This window comes from Prionailurus bengalensis, chromosome B3, assembly GCF_016509475.1.
Source record: "Prionailurus bengalensis isolate Pbe53 chromosome B3, Fcat_Pben_1.1_paternal_pri, whole genome shotgun sequence".
Taxonomy (NCBI): Eukaryota; Metazoa; Chordata; class Mammalia; order Carnivora; family Felidae; genus Prionailurus; species Prionailurus bengalensis.
The window spans coordinates 63334029-63358208 of NC_057355.1; the positions used below are offsets into that span (position 1 = coordinate 63334029).

The 24180-nt window shown below is 43.4% G+C and overlaps 1 protein-coding gene and 1 non-coding gene across 2 annotated transcripts in view; both read right to left on the bottom strand.

Annotated features, from left to right (window-relative positions):
- EIF2AK4 (eukaryotic translation initiation factor 2 alpha kinase 4) overlaps positions 1-24180 on the bottom strand; it is a 98965-nt gene that overhangs the window by 35170 nt on the left and 39615 nt on the right. The window contains 12 exon segments of the mRNA XM_043555682.1: positions 791-1027; positions 3447-3500; positions 5140-5241; positions 8375-8454; positions 9506-9560; positions 11973-12077; positions 14770-14892; positions 16795-16878; positions 18585-18648; positions 19405-19856; positions 23322-23479; positions 24061-24167. Of these exon segments, the coding sequence (XP_043411617.1) occupies positions 791-1027; positions 3447-3500; positions 5140-5241; positions 8375-8454; positions 9506-9560; positions 11973-12077; positions 14770-14892; positions 16795-16878; positions 18585-18648; positions 19405-19856; positions 23322-23479; positions 24061-24167 (1621 nt within the window).
- TRNAW-CCA lies at positions 15340-15412 on the bottom strand. Its single transcript has one exon. It is a non-coding gene; the product is annotated as a tRNA-Trp (tRNA).

The following is a 24180-nucleotide window of genomic DNA, read 5'->3' on the forward strand; positions in this document are numbered from 1 at the left end:
TGTTTTTGTTTAAAATGGAATGGGCGGGGAGGGGAGGAGAGGGAAAAGTGAAAAAGTTGAAGGTTGACAAACCTGGCAATGTTTCAGAAACCACCCGGGGTGATTCTAAGAGGAGACACTTGGAGTGCCTCACACCTAGAAATTCCAAGTCACTAGATCAGATATAGGGCCCAAGCGTCAGAAGTGCCCAAGGGCCCCTGAGATATACCGTCAGGTGCAGCCAGCATTGGGAGCAACTGACCCCATGATATGGATGTGAACGGGTTAGATGCTTTCAGCTCTGGGCAGCTGGGTCAGGGCTCAGTCTCTAAAACCACTGCTGCTTAATCTCTTAGGTGGATGGAGAAGGGCATGGGTCAGGAACTCCTTAGAGTTAAGCAATTAAAAGTATGGCTCTTCCCAGGGGCGCCTGGGTGGCTCAGGTGGTTAAGCGTCCCACTTTGGCCCAAGTCATGATCTCACGGTTCATGATTTCGAGCCCTGCATCGGGCTTGTGCTGACCGCTCAGAGCCTGGAGCCTGCTTCAGATTCTGTCTCTGTCTCTCTGCCCCTCCCCTGCTCATACCGTGTCTCTGTCTCTCTCAAAAAATAAACATTTAAAAAGAAAAAAAAAAAAAAAAAAAGCATGGCTCTTCCCAGAATGATACATATGTGCCTATTTTGCACATACGGAGCTTAGAATAAGAATATACGCTGGAGGCATTAAAGGAATCCATGAAAACTAAGAAACTGACTTGCCCCTTCTGTGAACCAAGCTGAGCTCTCTTTTGGAAGCTGAGCTCAAGCCCACCTTCAGCATGTTGCTGTCGTAGGTGTAATCGATGGCGGGGGAGATGCGCTGGGAGAAGATCTGGGCCATCATGGTGCGGTAGGCCTTGCCATCCACGTTGGCCAGGGTGTGGTGCAGAACTTCGTGCAGCTCCGACTCCTCCATCTGGGGTGGGGGCAGCAGCTCACTCTTGAGCAGTTCTGTGGCCGTGGGCCGCTTGGCAGGATCATGGTTCAACAGCCAGGAGATGACAGATTTCTGTAACGAAAGTCAGGCACGCTGGTGACCGGATGCAACAGAAGATGCTCGGAATTCTGACAAGCTGGTGGTTGATTCAGGTCAAAGAAAAGACACCACACTTCTCGCACTGAGTTGGTGCATTGTAATTGGTAGCTCTGAAATCACTCAAGCTGTCATTTCTCGCCCTGCACTTCATTCTGGCCAGAGTTGTGAGATAGTATAATAGAAGTGTTTCTTAAAAGGCAGAGGCCCTTTTTACATTTTATTGTTATGAACAACCAGAAGATCCTCAACTCAACAACACAGAAGCAGAACTTAGGCCTTACAGACACACAGAATACTTTATCAAAACAGGTGTAGGGAGAGAAAATAATTATCCCTAGATGCCTAATTTTAGTAAAAATTATAATGCAGAGCAGCTGCTGGAATCCTTACATCTTGTTCTAATTTTTTCCTCTCCATTTATGTTATCTGTATTAAGGTCATTCCCTGGAATTCTCTTGATTTATGTTACTCATTTATTATGACCTCAAAGCCACAACGTCATTAAGCAGGGAACTATGTGAGAACACCCTGAACCTTGAAAGGTTCCTTCATGAGTCCTTAATTCTCCTGTTTACACTAAGGACTTATAAAGAGAGGAATATGTGAGATCAGAAAGATGTCAATTTTTAGATGAATCTTATTAAGCATTTTTAAATTACAGATTCTTAATATATTCTCTCTCTGCGGCCCTTCTAACTCGTACTGCTGTCTTAGGCTGAAAGAAAAACACATGTAAAGAAAGAAACTGGTAAAGGGGTGCCTGGGGTGGCTCAGTTGGTTAAGCGTCTGACTTCGGCTCAGGTCATGATCTCACGGCTTGTGAGTCTGAGCCCCGTGTCGGACTCTGTGCTGACAGCTCAGAGCCTGGAAGCTGCTTCGGAATCTGTCTCCCTCTCTCTCTGTCCCTCCCCAACTTGTGTGCACATACACACGCGTGCTCTCTCTCAAAAATAAACGTTAAAAAAGTTTTTTAATTTAAACTGGTAAAAACAATTCCATATTCAGCAATACAGACCCTATTACAATGCTCGATTTCTGTTGTGTGGCAACAGTTGTATCATATTCAGTACATATGCATTTTCTATGCTGTTTCCTTTCAGATAAAAAGCAACAGCTATGATGTGGGGGGCAGCACGGGCTGCGGTTCGGGGACCACGTTTATCTGGCCCAAACACAAATACTTTCGGGTACCCAGTACGTACCTCTGGGAGGTGAGCAATCACCGTTGAGAGAAATGGTTGGTACAGTTGCTCTTGTGTTTGTAGTTTAATAAGACAGACCCCACAGCTGCCAACACGTGGAAATACTGAGTAAGAAGACCTTGTTACAGGGAAAGGCTATGAAATGAACATTTATTTATGACATCCAGAAACACAGGAAACGACTCCGTTCAAATCAATGATAATAGCTAACAAAAGCAGCAGAAACACAATGTAGTGAATTTTCTAATGGTCCTTCGCTAATGGAACAGACGAGGCAGAACGGGTTCCTCCAGCCATAAATAAATGTCCGGTTTAATACTACCAAATTACAGAACGTTAGTGTTAATATAAATAAAGGGCACTTAATCCTTTTATTTGACAGGTGAGGAAGATCAAAATCTAGATAAGTGACTCGTCCAATCAGATACATAGCCAATAAGCAAGAAATCGCAAACTAATGCCATGTTCTAGCGAAGCTTCTGTTCTCAACACTAATAATTTAAATAAGCGATTTTGCCTTGATAATAAAGAAAAGTCAGGATAAACTTCCATATGCCAGGATTATCAACCAAGGAAGGCTTCGCCAAGATAAACCACCAAACACTAAGAAGAAATGCACACCAGAAGCACAATACACAGGTTCACCAATAATCACTCATTCATATTAGCCGGATGCCAAATAAGCCATGACATGAGTTACATATACACATACTCAGGTGTTTATAGTATGGAGGATAAATTATTTTACTTTAAAATACTATTATCATCAGACTGTCGAGTCTTCTCCTTTACAATCAGAGCTACTTTAACTACAAAACTGAATGAAATTATAGTTTTAAACTGTATTCTTTTCTTAAAAAGTTCCAAGCTTTCTCTAACATAATGAAATCTACAAGCTTTCTCTTTTTTTCCAACAGCTAAGCCAAGGTTCCAAACAGCACTTCAAAAGCACAATGAACCACACAAAAGAACCCTGTAGCTGGTTAATTTTCTGTGCCAGTCCTTGGCATTTTTATGGTGTATTTCGAGTCTAATAACATTTGAAGCATTTCATCTTTTGATGTTTTTCCCCACGGTGTTCCCAGGGCACGAGAGAATGAGTGGCAGAACAGTACTAATTGAAAAAGAAGAAAAACAGTAATTAAAATCCTAGGGTGAAGACACAGTCAATAGAAGTTTCAGAGAATTACCTGCTTTGTATGCTCTCCATCATCGAAGTCTTCTGGAAACTTAGGCGACGTGGGCTAAAAGAATATTATATTCAAACCAGTAAGTGCTTGGCAAACTGCCACAGTGAAAAAGCATTTATTCACCAGACCTAAGAAAATCGAGTATAAAAATGAAAACAAGGAAAGATTGAAGTGATACCTTCTTGAAGGCCAAGGCCCACAGTTCCAAGCACATAAATATTATTTTAACACAAATTTTACCCAAATGACAGCCAGATGATAGAAAGCACCTCATCTGAGGACAAAGTATTTTAAAATCAAGGGGCGCCTGGGTGGCGCAGTCGGTTAAGCGTCCGACTTCAGCCAGGTCACGATCTCGCGGTCCGTGAGTTCGAGCCCCGCGTCAGGCTCTGGGCTGATGGCTCAGAGCCTGGAGCCTGTTTCCGATTCTGTGTCTCCCTCTCTCTCTGCCCCTCCCCCGTTCATGCTCTGTCTCTCTCTGTCCCAAAAATAAATAAACGTTAAAAAAAAAAAAAAATTTAAAATTTAAAATCTAATGGTTTCATTGGAAGACAAAGTAGCTTTATAAAACACACAGATGAAAAGAGGGGGAAAAAAACCCAAAAAACAAAACAAAAACCCAAAACAAAAAAAAAAAACACCAAAGCACCAACACACAATAACAACAACAACAACAAAAACCAAACATTAATACTTAAAACCCGTATCTCCTGAAAAGCTCCCACCTTTCTGGTAAATAAGACTTCAATCATAGCATCAACTTGACAGCTTAGATATTCTTCAAATGAGGGAACAAACATGAACTTTAGACTAAAGAAAGACACTTCATCAAGGAAATAATCCTAGAAGAGCATTCCAAGTCAAGGCAAGGACATGGTAATCACTTTATTTACTTCCATACTTTGTGAACATTGTGGTCCATGCTGTACTGGCAATAAAATAATTCTAGTTTTCAAAAATACCTAGAGGAATATTCTCAGTCACGGTGGATAGGATTTCAGCTCAGGAAAATAGACGGCTCTTTGCTTTGCTCATGAACATGCAAATCTAAGCCACCCCATTCACCCAAACCTTGATGCGCTCCACTTTGTCCTAAAGCTGTTTGTAATGGGCATCCTGGGCCTCACACACTGTTAACATTGGTTCCTTTTAGTTTGGGCAATAGGTGAGGCAAGGATTAATCCCAAAATCACTAAGGGAAATTTCCCTGGAGAAAAAAATTCAAGTGGCTGCTATCTTCCCCAGACCCTTTTAAATTTCTGGCCATAGGGGTATTCCTGAGGCATTACTACCATGTCCTTTTGGTTAGAACCTTTCATTTCTAGAACTAAATCTCCATTATCCTTATAACTCATTTCCCACCATTGCAACTACATCAATATCATGCAAAATTTTTGGATTCTTCTTTTGTTTTAAAACCAAGAGTAAATCTCTAAGAATAATTTTTTAAAAGTAACTATGACCTAGCAATCTCTCCAAGTAGGATTTCCAAAAACAAACAAAACTGGGGAAAGTTTCTCATGACTGGAAGTGTGTAAGCAGAGGTAGATTTCCTTTTACTAGAAATATAGATTATAGTGAAACTGCCTCTTCCATGTTATAAATACCAGAAGGGTACCCTGCATTAAATTCGGATGTCCACGCTAAGATTTGGGTTACTGGAAGTTGAGGCATTAAAACATCTGATACATACATCTCTGAGTTGGTTGAGAACAAAGATCCTTTCTGAGGCCGTGACCATGGGGTGGTAGGACATCTCAAAGAAGATAATTCCCAGGCTGAAGAGATCCACTTTCTAAGGAGTAAAAAGAACTGTATTTAGACAGCCTTGATATGAACGTGTCATTTACCAGCAAATTATACGATGAGCACTGTTAGCTGGAAAAAGGTTTACTAAGGGAAAAACAAGCCACACTAAAAAAACTTGTTTTTTTCTAAAAAAATTATAGGTATAAAGTGCAGACAAAATACTTGCTGTGATTTCTCAATGCTTTCCTTGAAAATTCACTGAAATTGGTTTAGCGATATACACAGACATAGAAAATCACTGGCTGACACTGAGAGTGATCCCTAAAGAGCAAGGACAAATGAAATCTGTCCAAGGAATTTGCTTTGCTTTGCTTCCTTACGCATCATCTCAAAAGTGAAACGCAGACCAAAATCTGCAGTTGATGGCAGAACTACTGATTGCAAAGCCATACCAATGAGGATAGAAAAATGGCGCAACAGAAAGATCATGCGACTAATTCTAACAGACTATGGAAGTGCAAGTAAAAAAGCAAAAGGGCAAGTCAGTGCACAGAGTCTCAGGTAGGGAGCTGGCAAGAGGAGGATGCAGTGTGGAAGGCAATGTGCCTGAGGCAGCCGGCAGGGGCACCCTGCCGAGAGGGAGACTGTACGTGGCAAACTGCACACAGGCACAGAAGCCACTTTCAAGTGCAACTCTTGCATGAATTTGGACTCAACGATTAGTAGGGGAGAATCCAGTTATTACCAGTGATGTCCCAAGTCTTAGAAACAAACACTGGCTGTGGCATTTCCTACACACAGTCTGTAGAAAATGGTGAACATGCAGAAAAGCACCAAGAAAAACAGCAATCACCCCTAAGGCCACTGCTCAAGGATATTTACTACTGGTCTAAGACAGGCCTGCTGGTTTTTAAACGCATCCACACACATACACACACCCCCTATAAAACTACAACCATACTATGGTTTGTAACTTTTATCCCCTTAAGATAGCGAGAATATTTTTCAACGTGATAGCATTTTTCTAGAACAGGCTTTTAAAACATGATATTAATGACATACAGTATTCAATTACATGGAAGTCCCCAGAATTTATTTAACCATTTTTTAATTTTTTTTAAATGTTTTTATTTATTTTTGAGACAGAGAGAGACAGAGCATGAGCAGGGGAGGGACAGAGAGAGAGGGAGACACAGAATCCGAAGCAGGCTCCAGGCTCTGAGCTGCCAGCACAGAGCCCGACGTGGAGCTCGAACTCACGGACCGTGAGACCATGACCTGAGCTGAAGTCAGACGCTTAACCGACTGAGCCACCCAGGCGCCCCTTTAACCATTTATTTTTAAACACCATTATTTTTCACTGTTCTAAAAAATGCTGTGATGAACCCCTTTCACACCCATCTTTTTGGATGTCATTGTTTCCTCTGGATAGCTTTCAAAAGGGGGAGCTGCTGGGCCAAAGGGTGGATAGAGCCCCTTTAAGGATTTCATTACACCTTGCAAACTGAACTCAGAGAGGTGAGGCTAAAGGTGCCCTCACATGCCCATGTCGAATGCGCGCGCACCTCCCACACCCTGGCCCTGCTGGGTATTTGGAGGCCTAACTCTATGTCACTACCCAGCGATCTCTGTCAGAATGGAAACCCAAACTTGGGTTTTATTGCAAGCCTGAAAATATGCTCTGATGTGAATGGCCTAGTCTATTTTTGAGATTTAGCTCTACACTCTTGCCCTAAGTGACCCCATCCAGTCCATGGCTTTCAATCCCTCTTGGGCTGATGACTCTCCTATGTATACTTCTGAGTCTGACCAGAATCTTCTGAACTCAAGTCCTGAGTCTTCAACAACCTACTGGAAATCTCTAACTGGATCTCTCATCAGGCATTTCCAACTCAACACTGGCCCCCAAATGGAATTTTCCTGCTGTCTCCCCCTTTGTCTTTCCCCATCTCAGTCAGCTAGCTTTCCCCCAGCTGCTGCAGCAGAAACCTGAGCACCATCTCATACCCTCCTTTTCCTGACCCAACATCCACTCTGTCAGGAAGCCTGTCGACTCCCCTCCGCAGTGTCTTACAGGAAGCACGCTTCCCATCTTTACTGCTCCTGCTCTAGTTCCAGCTAGCAGCCACCCCGCCTGACTCCTGCAAGCTTCCAGCAACAGGTGGAGTGAACTCCCTTGTTCCAGACCCTTCACTGGCTCCCAGTGCACACTCCTATCATGGCTAAGCTGGCCCTGGATCATGTGACCCTCATCTTCCTTTCCAGCTTCACTTCATGCCTCTCTCCCCCATAGCTCACCAGGCTACAGCCGCACAGACGATCTTTGTGATTGTCCCAAACGTGCCAAGCAAGCTCTCACTCAGTTCTCTCCTTATGCATACTATTTCTTCTGCTTACCCTTTCTCTCAGCTCCCAGCTTCTTGTGGTTGTCCCTTATCCTAAAAGCCATCCCCTTGGGGAAGCCTTCTATGGTCTGTTTATCTAAAGATGATGCTCCCTATTGTACTCTGGTCACTGGAGTTCATTTCTTTTCTTTACAATTTGTGATTCTTTCCTTTATTTTTTACTTGTTTATTGTCTATTTCATCCCCAAAGGATAAGCTCCCCAAGGGCTGGAATAAGACACCTGTCTTATTAGTCAACTGTTCTGTTCCCTGCATTCCTGGAGCCTAGCCTAGGACCAGGTTAGTGCAAATCCTCTTTGGATAGATGGACTGTAAGGTCCTTGGCAGCAAAAGCCAGTTTCAGTTACTGTTCGGGGGCACCACGTGCACTATGTGGAATAGTCACCTCAATTGGCATGTGGACACATAGCAAGGAAATGAATGTTCCTGAACATCTCAGCTGGTAACTAAACCCCAAATACTGTGATCTTGATGTTCTTACTAATGGGGTGTCTGGGTGGCTCAGTGGTAGCGTCCGACCCTGGCTCAGGTTATGATCTCACGGTTCATGAGCTCAAGCCCCACGTCGAGGTCTGTGCTGACAGCTCAGAGCCTGGAGACTGCTTCAGATTCTGTGCCTTCCTCTCTCTCTCTCTGCTCCCCCTCACCCCTCTCACACTGTCTCTGTCTCTCAAAAAATGAATAAATGTTAAAAAAAAATTTTTTTTTTTGATGCTCTTACTGTTATCTTACTCTTGAGACATTTCTTTTTTCCCCAGAAGGCTTCCCCTTTACCTGGTTATACGTGGGTCTGGTGCTTCCTTGGACCTCTGGGCTTACGTACAAAGCAGTGCCAACCATCCCCGTCAAATGACCTACGTGGAAGAAGGCAGAGGGAAGGCTTTCTAACAACAGGAGTATGGCAAATTTTTATTTAAAAAAAAAAAAAAAAAAAGTTTTTTAAGAGTGAAGCATGATCTGTTAACTATTCACTGTACTTGGAGGAAAAAACAGCATGCAATTCACTAAGGCATTACGTCTAAGTCATGTATGGCCACACATTGTGTTCCACACAGGAGGTCTTTGCTGTTGCACACGGGTGGTGCCAGAATGAACACCCCAGACGCCCAGGTCATGAGGTAACCTCACATTGCCATGTGGGGTCAGACAAAGCGTAACTATCTACCTGTGGGAGCCAATTACTCTAACCAAAGCTCTAATTTCTCAGAGTTCTGAAGAACAAATAACATAGTAAAAAGGGGATAAAATTAAAGCATTTTCATGATTTTGTTAATTTAATGACTAACTGTAATTTGCTTTAGAATAAAATCTTTCCAGATGAAAAACAGGTTTCAGATTAAGAAATTTTATACTGTATAGTATACGTAAAATTCTCCAAAGAGTACATCTTATGTTGAGTGTTCTTAGAAAATTAAATTAATAATCATAACCATTATTATTATGATTATTATTATAATAAATAGAAGGGCAGGAGGGGGAGCCTGGGTAGCTCAGTTAGTTAAGTAGCTGACTTCATCTCAGGTCATGATCTTGCGGTTTGTGGGTTCGAGCCCCGCATCGGGCTCTGTGCTGACAGCTCAGAGGCAGGAGCCTGCTTTGGATTCTGTGCCCCCTCTCTCTCTGCCCCTCCCCTGCTCACGCTCTTTGTCTCTCAAGTAAATAAACATAAAAAAAATAAAAATTAAAAACATAACAGGGCAGAAGGAAACTTGGAGACTATGAATATATTCATGACATAGACTGAGATGATGGTTTCATGGGTATAAATGTATAACCAAACTCCTCAGGTTATATACATTATATTTGCAGTGTTTTGTATTTAAAAAAGAGAGAGAGAGAATAAGGGATAAAAAACCTTTGTGGTCTGCTTTTTAATACACTACATATACAGGCTTCTGGATTTACCTGAAGGGTCTGGCTTAATCAAGTGATCTGCTGTATCATCTTGCTTGCCATCAGCCTAAAAAATATAAGCCAGTCAAATATCACTCTTAAAATGCTTTATTATTCCACAGGAATAGCTTCTCCATTTCTAAATGAAGACTGAAAAATTATACACAGAACACAGACTAACTAAAACACTGCTTTTTCTGAGCTTTAAGTATGCTTTGTTTAGTTACCCTACTAATGCAGGACTCAGTGGAAACCCAATGAGATCAAGGAGAAGGGCACTTTGTCGTAGAATTCTTTCTTCGTGGCAGGAAGCTCCAATAGCTTACAGAAACCAATGTATTTTCACATTGCAAATGGCAAAACAGTCTATTTACTAGGAAAATTAAGAGTATGTTAACAACAACAACAACAAACTCACTTTCTAACTTTCCCACTGCTGTTTCCTTATCTGGGTGAATTTGTATTCTTCTTTCTTAGAGGCTGGTCACCCAATCTGTTCCACTGTCAGTGCTAGCAATAATCAGGTAGCCTCACCTTTCTCAACTGTGCCTGTGACAGCACCGTCTCACAAGTTACCCTAAATCACTGTCTTCTGGGGTCACTCCACAGGTTCCTGTCACAAGAACCACCATCCATAATAGCATCTCTGACATTAATGCCATTAAGCCTTCCCCAAGAGGGAAATGCCAGGAACTGTTCCAGGTGCTTTACCTGTATTCTCATTTTATCCCGCCAGCAACTCTGACGTTGGTATTAGCATTAGGTACATTTTATACAGGAGGTATTGAGAGGTTAACTAACTAACCTGCCCAAGGTCATGCCACAAGGCACCGGCAGGGATAGGAGTCTAGCCTAGGTCAGGGCCTCCAGAACCTGTGGCCTTATCTACTCACTATACTATAGCCTCCAGATAGCAAGTTAAATTCTTTCGCTTGGGGATCAAGATGCCATCATCTGGGCCTTCCTTGGTCTTAGCACTTCAAAATGCCCTGCTGTTGGGGCACCTGGGTGGCTCAGTGGGGTGAGTGTCTGACTTCGGTTCAGGTCAGTATCTCGCAGTCCATGAATTCGAGCCCCACGTCAGTCTCTGTGCTGACAGCTCAGAGCCTGGAGCCTGCTAAGGATTCTGTGTCTCCTTCTCTTTCTGCCTCTGCCTCACTCGTACTCTGTCTCTCTCTCTTTCAAAAGTAAATAAACATAAAAAAATTTTTTTAAATTTAAAAAGCCCCGCTGTTCTACTCAGGCTCACACCCTCACTGTCCCCTTCTGTTTCCTCCCTCTCCTCTCCTAACCTCACCTTCTGGTTTTGCTCCTACAGTTGGAAATTCTGCTCCTATGGCACCATTGATCCTGTTTTCTTTCTCTGACCACCCTGAAAATTAACTGCATGTGCTAGAGATTTTATGCCTAGCAAATTTGTCTTACTATAAGACTCTTCCTCCGGCACTTAAGGCCTGCCAACTAGAAGAATCCCAGCTGTCCAGCATCATCACTGCTCCCGTTTGACTCATAGCTTTAACCAACCAGACAGCCTGCTGCCTCTAATCATGTCTGTTCACCCCAGGGCCTTTGCTTACACTGTTCTCTCTCTCTGGGATCCCCTACCCGGTCTGCCCTCAATCTCAGCCTGCTGGACTCCCACCCATCCTTTAAGGCCCATCTGAAATGTTCGTTTCTTTATACCGCCCTTCTGGGTCTTTATAACTATATCAAAATTTTCTCGTGCCTTTGGTCTTATATCTCGATTTCTCTTACTACACATTATTTTAGCTTTGCATGTTAAAGAACTACTCTGGGGGCGCCTGGGTGTCTCAGTCGGTTGGGCGTCCGACTTCAGCCAGGTCACGATCTGGCGGTTTCCGAGTTCGAGCCCCGCATCGGGCTCTGGGCTGATGGCTCAGAGCCTGCAGCCTGCTTCCGATTCTGTGTCTACCTCTCTCTCTGCCCCTCCCCCGTTAATGCTGTGTTTCTCTCTGTCTCAAAAATAAATAAACATTAAAAAAAATTTTTTTTTTAATTTAAAAAAAAAATAAAGAACTACTCTGTAATGTTGTGAAGAATAAAATAAATACCTTCTGAGTTACATGTTGTCTAGGACTGGCCCTTCTCATGTTTGTTGTTTGTTTTTAGCTTTGTTTCCCTAAATGAACTAAAAGCTCCTCAAGTGTAAAGCATCTAGCCTAGTGCCTGGCATGGTAGACCAAACTAGCAAACTATTTCATCAAGTATTATATGCCTTTGACCTAACTCTCATCCACAAACCAGTAATTTTATACCTCTCAAGTGGAACATCCTCACCAAGATGTATTCACCCTTTCAAAGCCTAAAAGATCAGTGGTAGTTCACCCCTTCCGACTTGTAAAATTTCCTGAAGATTACATGGCACAGTTCAGTGAACCTCGTAACCATGAAAGTTATGAGGATAACGAAGGCATACGGGGCCATTTTTCAGGCATAGTCTAATCTGAAAAATACTCACCGTGAAGGCTAGATGGTCTGTCGCCAAACCAAAATCACCTATTTTTACATGGTCATCGGAATCCAAAAAAATGTTGACAGGCTTCAAATCCCGGTGAATCATTCCCTGATGGAAGAGAGCAAAGAACGGTTTCCCAAATACAGTTTATAGTTATACCTGTTTCCTAATTTCAAAGGCCAACCAAGCAAGTAATGAGAAGCAGATGAGGTGTTCCCCTGCAGACCACACTGGTCCAGGCCATATGGCCTCTGCACGGTCTCTCGATCGTCCTGCCAATGACCTTGCCACCCTCTCCCAGTTTACCTCCTGATGGTCCTGGATCAGATCAAATCCAAATGGTTCCAAGGGGGCATTCAAGGGCCCCTTCCACTAGGTTCCCAGTCTTTCTCCTTTTGGCACCCTAAAACCCTTGCTCTGGTTGGGGAGACACACACCGTTTTCATCCCATCTCTTATTTTCTTCACTATTTTTCCTAAGAAATTCTTGTTTTCTCCACTCATTTGAACTGTGCCAGCAGTTCCAAGCGCCAGCTCACCCATGAAGGCTTCCACAGTGATTCTAATTCAACTTAGCACACACGTAAGTACTTGCCCAATGATTATCTGTTACGTGAACTCGGCTTTCTCCCCTTCCTGACAGCATCCTCATGATGCTTATTGTTTTAGGTATGCTAATACAGGAAATAATTAGAATGTAATGAAAACACCTTATTGTATGATCGCTTCGCTGTCATGTGAAGGTAAAGTGTGGCTCCTTCAGACCACAGCAAGTCCCTTTCAAGCATAGGGTTTGTCATATCCTCGTGCCTGTCTGCATTTCGAGGTGTGGCACAGTATTAGACACCCAGTAGATGATTAACAGATGCTGAACAGATTAGATGGAGAGGAGGAGAGGGCTCGGGGCACACTTCTAGGAACCCAGGTGATCTCACAGCCACAGAGTTCTAATGGCTGCCGTTAGAACTCCTTTTTATTTCCAACCTTGCAAATCGTGCCCCACAAAATCATTTATAAACTAGATGAATTACGGGCCTAGCTTTTTAGTATCAATATACTATAGTATGAATATTTTAAGTTAAAGAAAATTGAAGCAAAGGGGGAAAAAAGTACCTATACTGACTGATGCATTAGATAATCCCATTTTTAAAATGTAAGCAGCGCCGTTACCATGTGCACTGATGTGACATTCTCTAACTCTCTAAAATGACATCTTATACCATGTGGCGAGCTGTGTTTCTCAGTCTCATTTCTACTCTTGCTAGGTGGCTTTCTGGTCTCTCCATGTTCCTAGGAAGGACAGCACTAAGCCATTAGAATCAAATAACTGGGCCTGTGTTAATCAAACTCTTCCTTTATTTAAAAAAAAATTTTTTTTTTTTTTAACGTTTATTGATTTTTGAGACAGGGAGAGACAGAGCATGAACAGGGGAGGGTCAGATAGAGGGAGACACAGAATCTGAAACAGGGTCCAGGCTCTGAGCTGTCAGCACAGAGCCCGACGTGGGGCTCGAACTCACGGACTGCGAGATCATGACCTGAGCTGAAGTCGGACGCTCAACCGACTGAGCCACCCAGGCGCCCCACACTCTTCCTTTATTTAAAACAACTCAAGGAATCATCTTTGCTTTTGGTATGTGTTCAAATACTTCCACTTAACCCAGAAGCTGCAGAAATCTTTGTAAATCAGATAAATATTTTAGGCTTTAGGGCCATGCAGTCTCTGTCACAGCAACTCAATCCCACCCACAGTTTTAGCACAAAGATAGCTACAGGCAATGTGTGAACAAACAAGCATGGCCGTGTCCCAATAAACCTTTATTTGTAGACACCGACATCTGAATTTCACAGAATTTTCTCGTCATGAAATACTCTTCCTCTTTTGATTTAAAAAACAATTTAAAAAAAAAATTTTTTTTTTCAACGTTTTTTATTTATTTTTGGGACAGAGAGAGACAGAGCATGAACAGGGGAGGGGCAGAGAGAGAGGGAGACACAGATACGGAAACAGGCTCCAGGCTCCGAGCCATCAGCCCAGAGCCTGACGCGGGGCTCGAACTCCCGGACCACGAGATCGTGACCTGGCTGAAGTCGGACGCTTAACCGACTGCGCCACCCAGGCGCCCCAAAAAAACAATTTTTAAAAAAAAAATTTAGGGGGCGCCTGGGTGGCGCAGTCGGTTAAGCATCCGACTTCAGCCAGGTCACGATCTCACGGTCCGGGAGTTCGAGCCCCGCGTCAGGCTCTGGGCTGATGGCTCGGAGCCTGGAACCTGTTTCCGTATCTGTGTCTCCCTCTCTCTCTGCCCCTCCCCTGTTCATGCTCTGTCTCTCTCTGTCCCAAAAATAAATAAATGTTGAAAAAAAAATTAAAAAAAAAAAATTTAGAGCGAGCGAGCAGGGGAGAGGGGCAGACAGAAAAAGAGAGAGAATCCCTAGGAGGCTCCACTCTCAGTGCAGAGCCTGACATGGGTTTGATCCCACAATCCGGGAATCATCACCTAACCCGAAATCAAGAGCCAGAGGCTCAACCAACTGAGCTACCCAGACACCCCTCTCTTTTGTTTTTTTTACAACCCTTTCAAAATGTAAAAGCCATTCTTAGCGCACAGGCTGTATAAATGCAGGTAGAAGTGGAATTTGAGCCCACAGCCAGTTTGCTGGCCCCTGTCCTAACCTTCAGTGTTTTCTTTGAACTTTCACACTTTATACCCTCTGTTTCTGTGTTTCTCCAATCTCACAGTATTTTTTGTCATAAGTTTTACATAAAGTTTTCAGGTATGAAATGTTATAAAGTTTACTTTCTCATGGATATAAGCCAATCCATCCAGAATCTCTCGAAAAAGCCTCCAGAGTCTGATGGTATCCTGATACAGTCCCTGGTCAATGGTGTCTCGCAAAGTGCTCTTCTCACAGTACTCCATCTGGGGGCAAGAACAGACCAGGCAGCATTTGATTGTACAGGGTTTCAATTAAGGAGGACAATGGCGATTAATGTAATCTTCCATTTTAAAACTTGTGCTGTGGAATTTAAATAGTTAAAGGAAAGGCTTGTTTTTACACTGAAAACAGAAACCAAAAGTATTAAAAATTGGGGGGAAAGAGGCATAATCATAGCACCCCAGCATAACCATTTTAGTTTTCATATTATCGTTCACTTAAAACACATAAGACTTGTTTAAAACCTTGTGATAAATAATTCTATTATTTTTCAAATAATGAAAAAACTGAGAACTACACAAAATTTTGTTTTACAAGACTGTTTCCAAACCCCAATTTCCAAGAAAGGCTAATTAAAAATCTAATGATGTCGTTAGTCTTTCTCGTTTGTGCTTTTTTTTTTTTAAAGATTTTATTTTTAAGTAATCTCTAACCCAGCGTGGGGCTCGAACTCACAACCCCAAGATCTGGAGTCACATGCTCTTCCAATTGAGCCAGCTGGGTGCCCCTATCATTTTTACTTTGAATCCATGACAATGACCTTCAAGTCTCGAGCAAAACATTACAAATATCAAAACATTCAGGATAGGGCTCTTTCTCACCCTTCCTTATATATTAATGTATCAGAAAACAAGGAAGTATCATTTAAATACCTTAGATCAACACGTAGCATTTGATTTATGAAACTAGTAAAACGAGCCTATCGGTTTCAAACCAGGGCCAGAGTTGAGATTTCTCATGAAGAAGGATTTTACTGTTTTTAAAGAGAGGAACATGCCATTTTAGAGGACAGGGATACACTCTCGTGGTCAGGTTAACCATCTACAGATTCTGATTCCTTCTCTAGTCCTCACGAGGGCCTGAGACTCCCAGACCATGATCCTACCGCACCTCGGACGCACCTCCCTTATATACTTCTGATTCCTGTCTAGAGCCTAATGGCACATAGTACATACTTCAGTTAGTGGTTCGGGGAACAGATGCTTTATTATGTGTGTTGTATGGTACCTGAAAGACGTTTATGTTAGGGAATACTTAAAACCAGCTCCAACTGTAGGAAAGCAACCACCTCATTAGTCTCTTTGGAAACACTACTTCTGGCACACAGTACCGCGTCTCACACTTAAAGATCTCCCTCCTTATAGATATGACTGAAAAATACTAATAATGACACATGGCCCTATTCACTTGGGGAGAGACAAGTTTTTCTCATTGATACGTGGCTGTCCCTCTGCTGCCAGAGCTCACCACTGGCCAGGACTCTGTCCCTCAGACACGTGAGCAGGCTTTCCTTTCAGTAAAGCCTCACTGGAACTGGTTTGCCTAAGGCGCCTGTCTGCCAGAGGTTCCAGGACACTCTGCCTAAAGCCACGTTGGTGTTTCTTCCGCACATGCAAGGATGTGTACGCATCACGCCTTACCTGTCCAGATTCAACTTGTTAGAGTGAAACTTCTGTCCATGCACAGTCTGGCATTTACGGAATTCAGATGGTTCTAATTACCCTAGAGACGTTACTTCTTCTATTTTTCTCAGGTCTTTACCTCTTCTATCTCTCACAAGTCTTTGAGACAGCGAGACGGGGAACCAGAGGCACAGAAGGCGGAAGCAACTCACCTGGGCTCACACAGCTGTGACTGGGGGGTGCAGGAGGAGAACTTATGCAGCCTGAGTCCAGAGCCCTGCCCTGTGCTGTTATGGTACAGAAAGCATGAGTTCAAGGCTAGGGGGAGGGGCGCCATGTTACAATCCTCTCCGGCCAATTAATCTTTGGCAGTGCGGGTGAGCCCTCTTCTGCCCACTGTCTTGCTCCAGCCTCCTGAAACATACCCGCCAGCAACCACTGGGAGTTGCCGTGTCACCAGGACGCACACGTGCCAGGCCCTACCTGGATATATAGGTAGTGCACAGCCTCAGTGGTCGCCGATGGCTCACTTTCATGGTAACTGTCCTTCCCATTGCAGTCTTCATCCTAATGCAAGACGAACACATGAGAACTCAAGAACGGAAGCTGAAATGGAACACGAGCATCACTGCCATCAAGTCGGTGGCACTGATTTATAGTTTGTTTGTGGGAGCATTTTTCAACATTTTTCCTTTTTATCGAAGAAAAAAAAAACCCCGACCTCTCTGTTGTGCAAACCATCAGGTTCTACTCTTGAATCATTTAAATACCCTGAGGATTATCTGCAGAAGACTGTTAATCTCTTGGAGGCTTTTACTCATCAAGTAGAATGTCCCCTGGCATGTTGCCCTCAACCAAGTAAAACCAGGATTATAAACTTGGTGCTCCCATAATACTTCAATGCATGACTAATGCTGAAACCAAAGCAGTAGGTTAGGTTACTTATACTATTATTCCCAGTTAAATTTACAATTTGTAACTTTAAACCAAGAGTCGTCTAAGGTGATTTTAATTAAAAAAAGGAAGTACCTAAGAAATGTTGGCTCATGCAGTCGACCCTCCTTCACCTCAATGTAACTGCTTATCTAACAGGGCCTACATGTAGACTTCTTTATCTATACTGAATGCACCCTTATAATTCTGTTTCTATTCGTAGAGAATAAAGCCATGACACTCGACCCTTTTTTCAAACTGGTTTTTCAGACCACGATCCACATGAAGAAACAGATGTATCACACCCAGTTCGCACACTCACGAGAGCCACGGTATACAGCTTATCTTTACTAGTGTGACGCACTCCGGTGTTCTCTATTCTTCTCGGCGGCATTAAAAATTAAGTAAAGCTGGTTGTGGCCCCTCAAAATTGATTTCATAACCCGTTACAGGATCACGACTCTGTTAAAACACTGTTCTTGAGAACGGTGTAGGGAGAATAAAATGATCAAGATTAACTGGTCATAGAGACCAACATAACTTCACAATTACGCTATTTAATTACTTAATTCAACTGGCATCCGCAACCACATAAAGTTTCCCCAAATCTTCTAGGAAATGGTTTGCACTTAAAAACCAAAACAAGGGGCGCCTGGATGGCGCAGTCGGTTAAGCCTCCGACTTCAGCCAGGTCACGATCTCGCGGTCCGTGAGTTTGAGCCCCGCGTCGGGCTCTGGGCTGATGGCTCAGAGCCTGGAGCCTGTTTCCGATTCTGTGTCTCCCTCTCTCTCTGCCCCTCCCCCGTTCATGCTCTGTCTCTCTCTGTCCCAAAAATAAACGTTGAAAAAAAAAAAAAAAACAAAACAAAACAAGGGGCACCTGGGTGGCTCAGTCGGTTAAAAGTGTTTGACCTTTGATTTTTGTTTCAGGTTCTGATCTCCTGGTTTGTGAGACTGAGCCCCTTATCAGGATCTGCACTAAGAGCACGAAGCCTGCTTGGGATTCTCTCTCTCACCCTCTCCCTCTGCCCGCCCCTCCCTTGTGTGCAGGCACGATCTTTGTCTCTCAAAAACAAGACAAAATGAAATAAAACCAGCATGTCCATTTACTCCTCTCTTCTACAAGCGAGCATGTTTGATTATGCGGATAAATTAAGGCCTATAAATGAACATAGGAATGGCAAATAAATTAAACAACCACATTTTTAACATTGAAAGTTTCTATATTTGCAAATCAGAGCAAGGCTTTATTATTCTATGAGAGGCTTATAATGTCAAACGTTAGTTTTCTTACAAGCCCACCCATGATAAAATGGTGTAATTTCTATTTACATATTTACCTGATTCTGACTCTTACTGTTCTCATCTTCAAAGATGATATCACTGTCAGAATCTGAAGCAGGTCTTAAAAAGAAAAATAGAGAAATACTGAAGAAATCAAATTCCCGGTTATAAATTCAACAGCTAAGAATTATGATCAACTGTATCCAACTGGATAGAATGTAATCCAACCAGGAAAGTAAAAGATGACCAGAGTGGCTTCTGAGAAGCATAAACTTCAGGATCGTAATTATTGGTTTGGTAAACCCTTTTTTAGAACTGCAGTTGGCCCCATGTCAAGACTCCAGGTTAGTTTTTCAACGTCCCAGAGTTGGAAACACTTATCCAAAAGAATGCTCTCTAGGGGCGCCTGGGAGGCTCAGTCGGTTAAGCGTCCGACTTCCACTCGGGTCACGATCTCGCGGTTCGTGAGTTCGAGCTCGGCGTCGGGCTCTGTGCTGACGGCTCAGAGCCTGGAGCCTGTTTCAGATTCTGTGTCTCCCTCTCTCTCTCTGACCTCCCCCGTTCATGCTCTGTCTCTGTCTCAAAAATAAATAAACGTTAAAAAAAAAAATTAAAAAAAAAAAAAGAATGCTCTCTATAAACTTCCTATCAAATGTACTAAAGTGAGGTATTGGAAGGAATTCCTATTTTTCCTTCCTTCAGGGCTTGGATTTTGGAGATCTTGTGACAACAGTGGGGGAAAAACACCTTTGGACTGAATCTGGTTACTTTTTCAACATGCACACGTTTGTGTATGGAAACACGGGGAAAGCCCGGGTCTCTCACTGAATCCTCTTCCCCCAGGGGTGGGCCTGGCGCCCCCGCGGATGATCTTACAGGAAGGGCTGTGAGAAGACACCGTCGTTCTCCTCCTCGTCGTCCTCTTCCTCGTCGCTGCTGGAGCCCGGGCCAGCGGTGGGGAAGCGAGCGCTGGCCGAGCGCTCCCCCGAGGTGCTCCACTCCACTGAGCTGAGGATGGGCGGTGGCGCAGTGGCCTCCACGCTGCCAGGGCCGTCCCGGCCGCTGTCCTGTGCGGTAGGCCGGGACAAACCTCGCCCGTCCCGAACCTGGGGCGTCCCTGGGCTGGACTCCGAGTCCGAGGGCAGGATCCCCAGGCCCACCGGCCGCTCGTATCTCTCGATCCAGGCGTTGTAGTAGCGCACGATGTTCTCATGGTGCAGGCGTGACAGCAGGGTCACCTCGCCCTTGATCCTGCGGAAATGCCTGCTGGCCGGGTTGATGGGGATGCGCTTCACCGCGTAGCAGCAGCCGTCCAGCTTGTTCTGCACCTGCCACGAGAAAAGGGGGAGGAAGCCAGTGCAGGTCAGCAGCTCAGAGCCATGCAGAGGTGACATCTGTATGGCCTCACCAATCCCTTCACAAGGCGAGCCCTTGGTTCTGAATGAGGACCAAAAGCTACAGTGGAGAGCCACGCATTTCAACCTCTTGAGCTGAACAAAGTCTGGACTGCCAAAAAACAGAAAACATCTCACCTCAAGTGACAGGTGTATTTAGCTTAATAATAAGAGACCTGGAGAAAATATGATCTCTATTTGAATCATTAATTTTAGCGACAATCACATTCCTGCTTTCCCAGTATCACATCTGCTATCTCCATTTCTAAGAAATTGTTGAATTATGAACTATGTTCCAGATGCCTGGGTGGCTCAGTCGATTAAGCATCTGACTCTTGATTTTGGCTCAGGTCATAATCTCACAGTTTGGGAGTTCGAGCCGGGGTCTGGCTCTACGCTGACAGCATGGAGCCTGCTTGGGATTCTGTCTCTCCCTCTCTCTGCTTGCACTCATGATCTTTCTCAAAATAAATAAACTTAAAAATATATATATATGAATTATTTTCTGAAATCAGTATAAGGTTTCAGAATTTTAGCTTCTCTCCAAGTTTTTTTTTTTTTAACAAAGTCACTAAACACTAACTCAACTCCAAAAATGTTAAGTTGAATGCAGATTCTAATTCTCGACTTACAAAGCTGTGTAAAATTGGGCAAAGGACTTAATTTCCTCAAAACTCAATTTTCTCATCTATAAAATGGTACATATACCACTTCCCTTCCTCAAAGGTCACTATCAGCAAGCATTAAGTGAATGAGGCGAGCAAAGCACTTACAATCAAGGCCTCACTGAGAAAGATGCTCAGTAAAAAAAAAAAAAAAAAAATTGGTATTAACACAATTATTGCCCACTGATTTTGTTATGAAGACTTATGATGGAGGGGCACCTGGGTGGCTCAGTTGGTTAAGCGCCGTGACTCTTGGTTTCAGTTCGGGTCTTATTTTTCCGTTCATGGCCCCACGTTGGGCTCTGCACAGACAGCTTGGAGCCTGGTAAGGATCCTCTCTCTTCCTCTCTTTCTGCCCCTTCCCTGCTTGCTCTCTCTCTCTCTCTCTCTCAAAATAAACAAACATTAAAAAAAAAAAAAGATTTATAACTGATGACATGTATTAAGACTAAAAAATGTGGTTAAGAACACAATCAAATAAAAACAAGAAAAATACAAGAGAAAGTTTCAAAGGCAGGTCTCTACATCCTGCACAGAGGCATCTTCTCTTTGGCAGTTACACCATGCCATCGGGTTGACTGAAGTAGCTTTGAAAAATTTTTGTTCACCAGAACATTCCAGACCCAATGTGCAGGTCAAATGAGGTGATAAAAAGCAACAACTTGGCCATGGGTGGAGGGAGGAACTAGTTAATGACAAAATACAAAATAAAGCATCATTCTCATAGGTTTAGATTAGTATAGTAAATAACTTCCAGGATAGAGAAAGGAGTACTATAAAATTATTTCAGATTACCTTTGCGTGGAAACAGTGGCAAGAAACATGCTTTTGAGTAAAACAGATCTAGGTCTGAAGGCTGGTTTTCATCTGTTAGTGCATGTATGTAACCTCACGCTAATTACATAACTTCTCTGAAAGTCAGTTCCCTCGTCTGAAAAAAGGGGTTAATATTTATTTCATAACATGTCACCAAATTGAAAGATAAGGTTTGCGAGCCACCTGCCATGTGACCTGAAATATGGAATGTGCTCCAAAAAGCTCTATGTAGCCCTGTGTTGTTTACTGCCATGTTAATAGAGTAGAAGACGATGCAAAGTCTTGGCATGATCTTCAACCTTGAGTCTCAGAACACATCATGAACACTTGGGAGTCACTGATTGGGATGTGGAGCTTGCTACACTGCAGACTTCTAGGAACTCACTTATTAAAATAGAAAGGTGCTGGGGTGCCTGGGTGGCTCAGTTGGTTGAGCATCCGACTTCGGCTCAGGTCATGATCTCACAGCTCATTAGTTCCAGCCCTGCATCAGGCTCTGTGCTGACAGCTCAGAGCCTGGAGCCTGCTTTGCATCCTGTGTCTCCCTCTCTCTCTGCACCTCCCCAGCTGACACTTTGTCTCTCCATCTCTCTCAAAAATAAATATTTTTTTAAAAAGTAAAAATAAATAAATAAAAATGGAAAGGTTCATGAATCATACTTAGGCCAACTGCTATTGAAATGCCAGATCACTGAACAGAATGCCCTACCCTAACCCAGAAACAGAGGCGGAGTGTGAGGGCTATGGCCTCTCGGAACGAAAAACCACAAGAAAATTTAGGGGCTTAAATTACTAGACGTTTTTATTATATGAGCCTACCCAAAATGGAGTTTGGTAATGTTTGTGTTCAAAAATCTAAAATACAAACACATTAAAGGGCTTGACCAAAATTATAGTGGGAGTTAAATGAATAACATACCCAACAATCATCCACTCCCCTGAAGACCACTGTGATTATCCAATCAAGGTATCTGCCCATAGTAGGTCTATTTAACCGTCTACCTAGAGTGTCTATACTTTCACGAAGAAAGTTGAACATTTTCCATAATACTATAACCTCCTTTCAGAAAACTCAAGATTGTCTTTCTGTCCCTGATTACCACAGAAACACCTTTCTTTTATTTATTTATTTATTTATTTATTTATTTATTTAGGGGAGTGTAAAAGGCCTTCCACAGTAATCCTAGTAACCTTTCCTAATAACATTCTCAGAATCCTAAATGGGCATATGCCTTCTTGATGGAGGACCATTTTATTCTGTGAAAGATGACAGATCTTATATGGATTTAATAGCACAGTATCAGCCTGGGTCTCCTAGGAGGCAAACTGCCAAAAATTACTTAAGAGCAGCTGAAATCTCTTTCTCAAGGGGCAAGTAATCATGAGTCACCCAAATAGACAAGAACGCAGAAGGCGAGACCTAACAACGGCGCGCCCTCGTAACGCACCACTAGTTTTCTCTCTCCGGAGCAGCTGGAAAATACAAGGCATGGAGACCGTCTGGGGCCATTTCCCAGTGAACCCCACCTCAGCGCTAACCTCGCAGCCCTTTTATCCACAGCACCTCTGAAAAGCAAATGGGACAAAAAGGACACTTTTCTTTCTGAACCAAAGCTCAGAAAAATGGTCTTCATGGAGAGGTCCTGGCTCCGCAAGTAATCATGCGGTTTTCACATTAAGGGACTGCATCAGGCAACGGAGGAGGCATGATACGTTCTTAACGTGTCCAGGGGAACTTTCAAGCCTTTGACTTTGCAACGGTCATGACGGTCAGAGTTTCAAATGGCCGTGCTCACTTCTCTCCCTGCTCTCAAAAAAGAACTCCCTTTAAAAAATAAGAATAAAAAAAGAACTCCCTGTGTGCAGAAATGAACAGAGGAGGAGCTCTCAAAGCGCCGGGCACAACGCTGTACCACACCTTGATGACAGCCCCAAAAGCTCCTTTGCCGAGAAGCTGTAATTCTTCAAACTCGATGAAGTACCGGGAAAACTGTCTCTGTGTCTCACTGAAGAATGCCGCGCTGGGTAGCTGCTTCCTAGGAATAACGGTCTCAACATAATCTTGTCCTCCCGAGTCTGAGATAAAACAAAACGTGAGAGGCAAACGAGGCATTAGAAAAAGAGCAAGGGATGCAAAACCCAGTAAGGAACCAAGTGCTGGAAGAAGGGGTCCCAACCGGTAGTTTGAAAAAGTACCTCTTCCCTGGCACAGACCCGTGAACACTTCTCCTCTCACCTTGTAGGGTGAGGTGGAATACACATGAGCCCAGGTCAGAGGTGGGGCTGAGACTGCTAACAAGGAAATGACGATGCGATAGGGTCAGAACCCATACCCAGGTCTCCTGCCTCATCCCCAGCTCTGCTGATGATCCCTCATCTGCTACTTGAGTAGTGACAGGGAAATCCGGTTGCACAGCAGTAAAGTGATGTGACCAGAAGGGTTAACCAATGGACACTTTAATCAGTCGAGGATGGAAAAAACCAAGAGGGCACAACAGTTCCACGTGCATGGTACACATTCAATGAAAGGATTTACGTACAGCTCGGCATAAACCAGATAAAAATCTATGATCCAAGCAGTCCGTTCCAGTTTTAGGTTTACTTTCAAAATAATTAATGTCAGGCAGGTTTTCAAAAAAGAGTGGCAACAGACTCACCTTCAGGACTTTGTTCCAGTAAAGACATTTTGGGCTGAGGATTGATAAAGCTGTGTTTCAACAACTGCTGGGGACTCCATCTTTCCTTATCATCCAAGCAAACACACCTCAGTAAGAGAG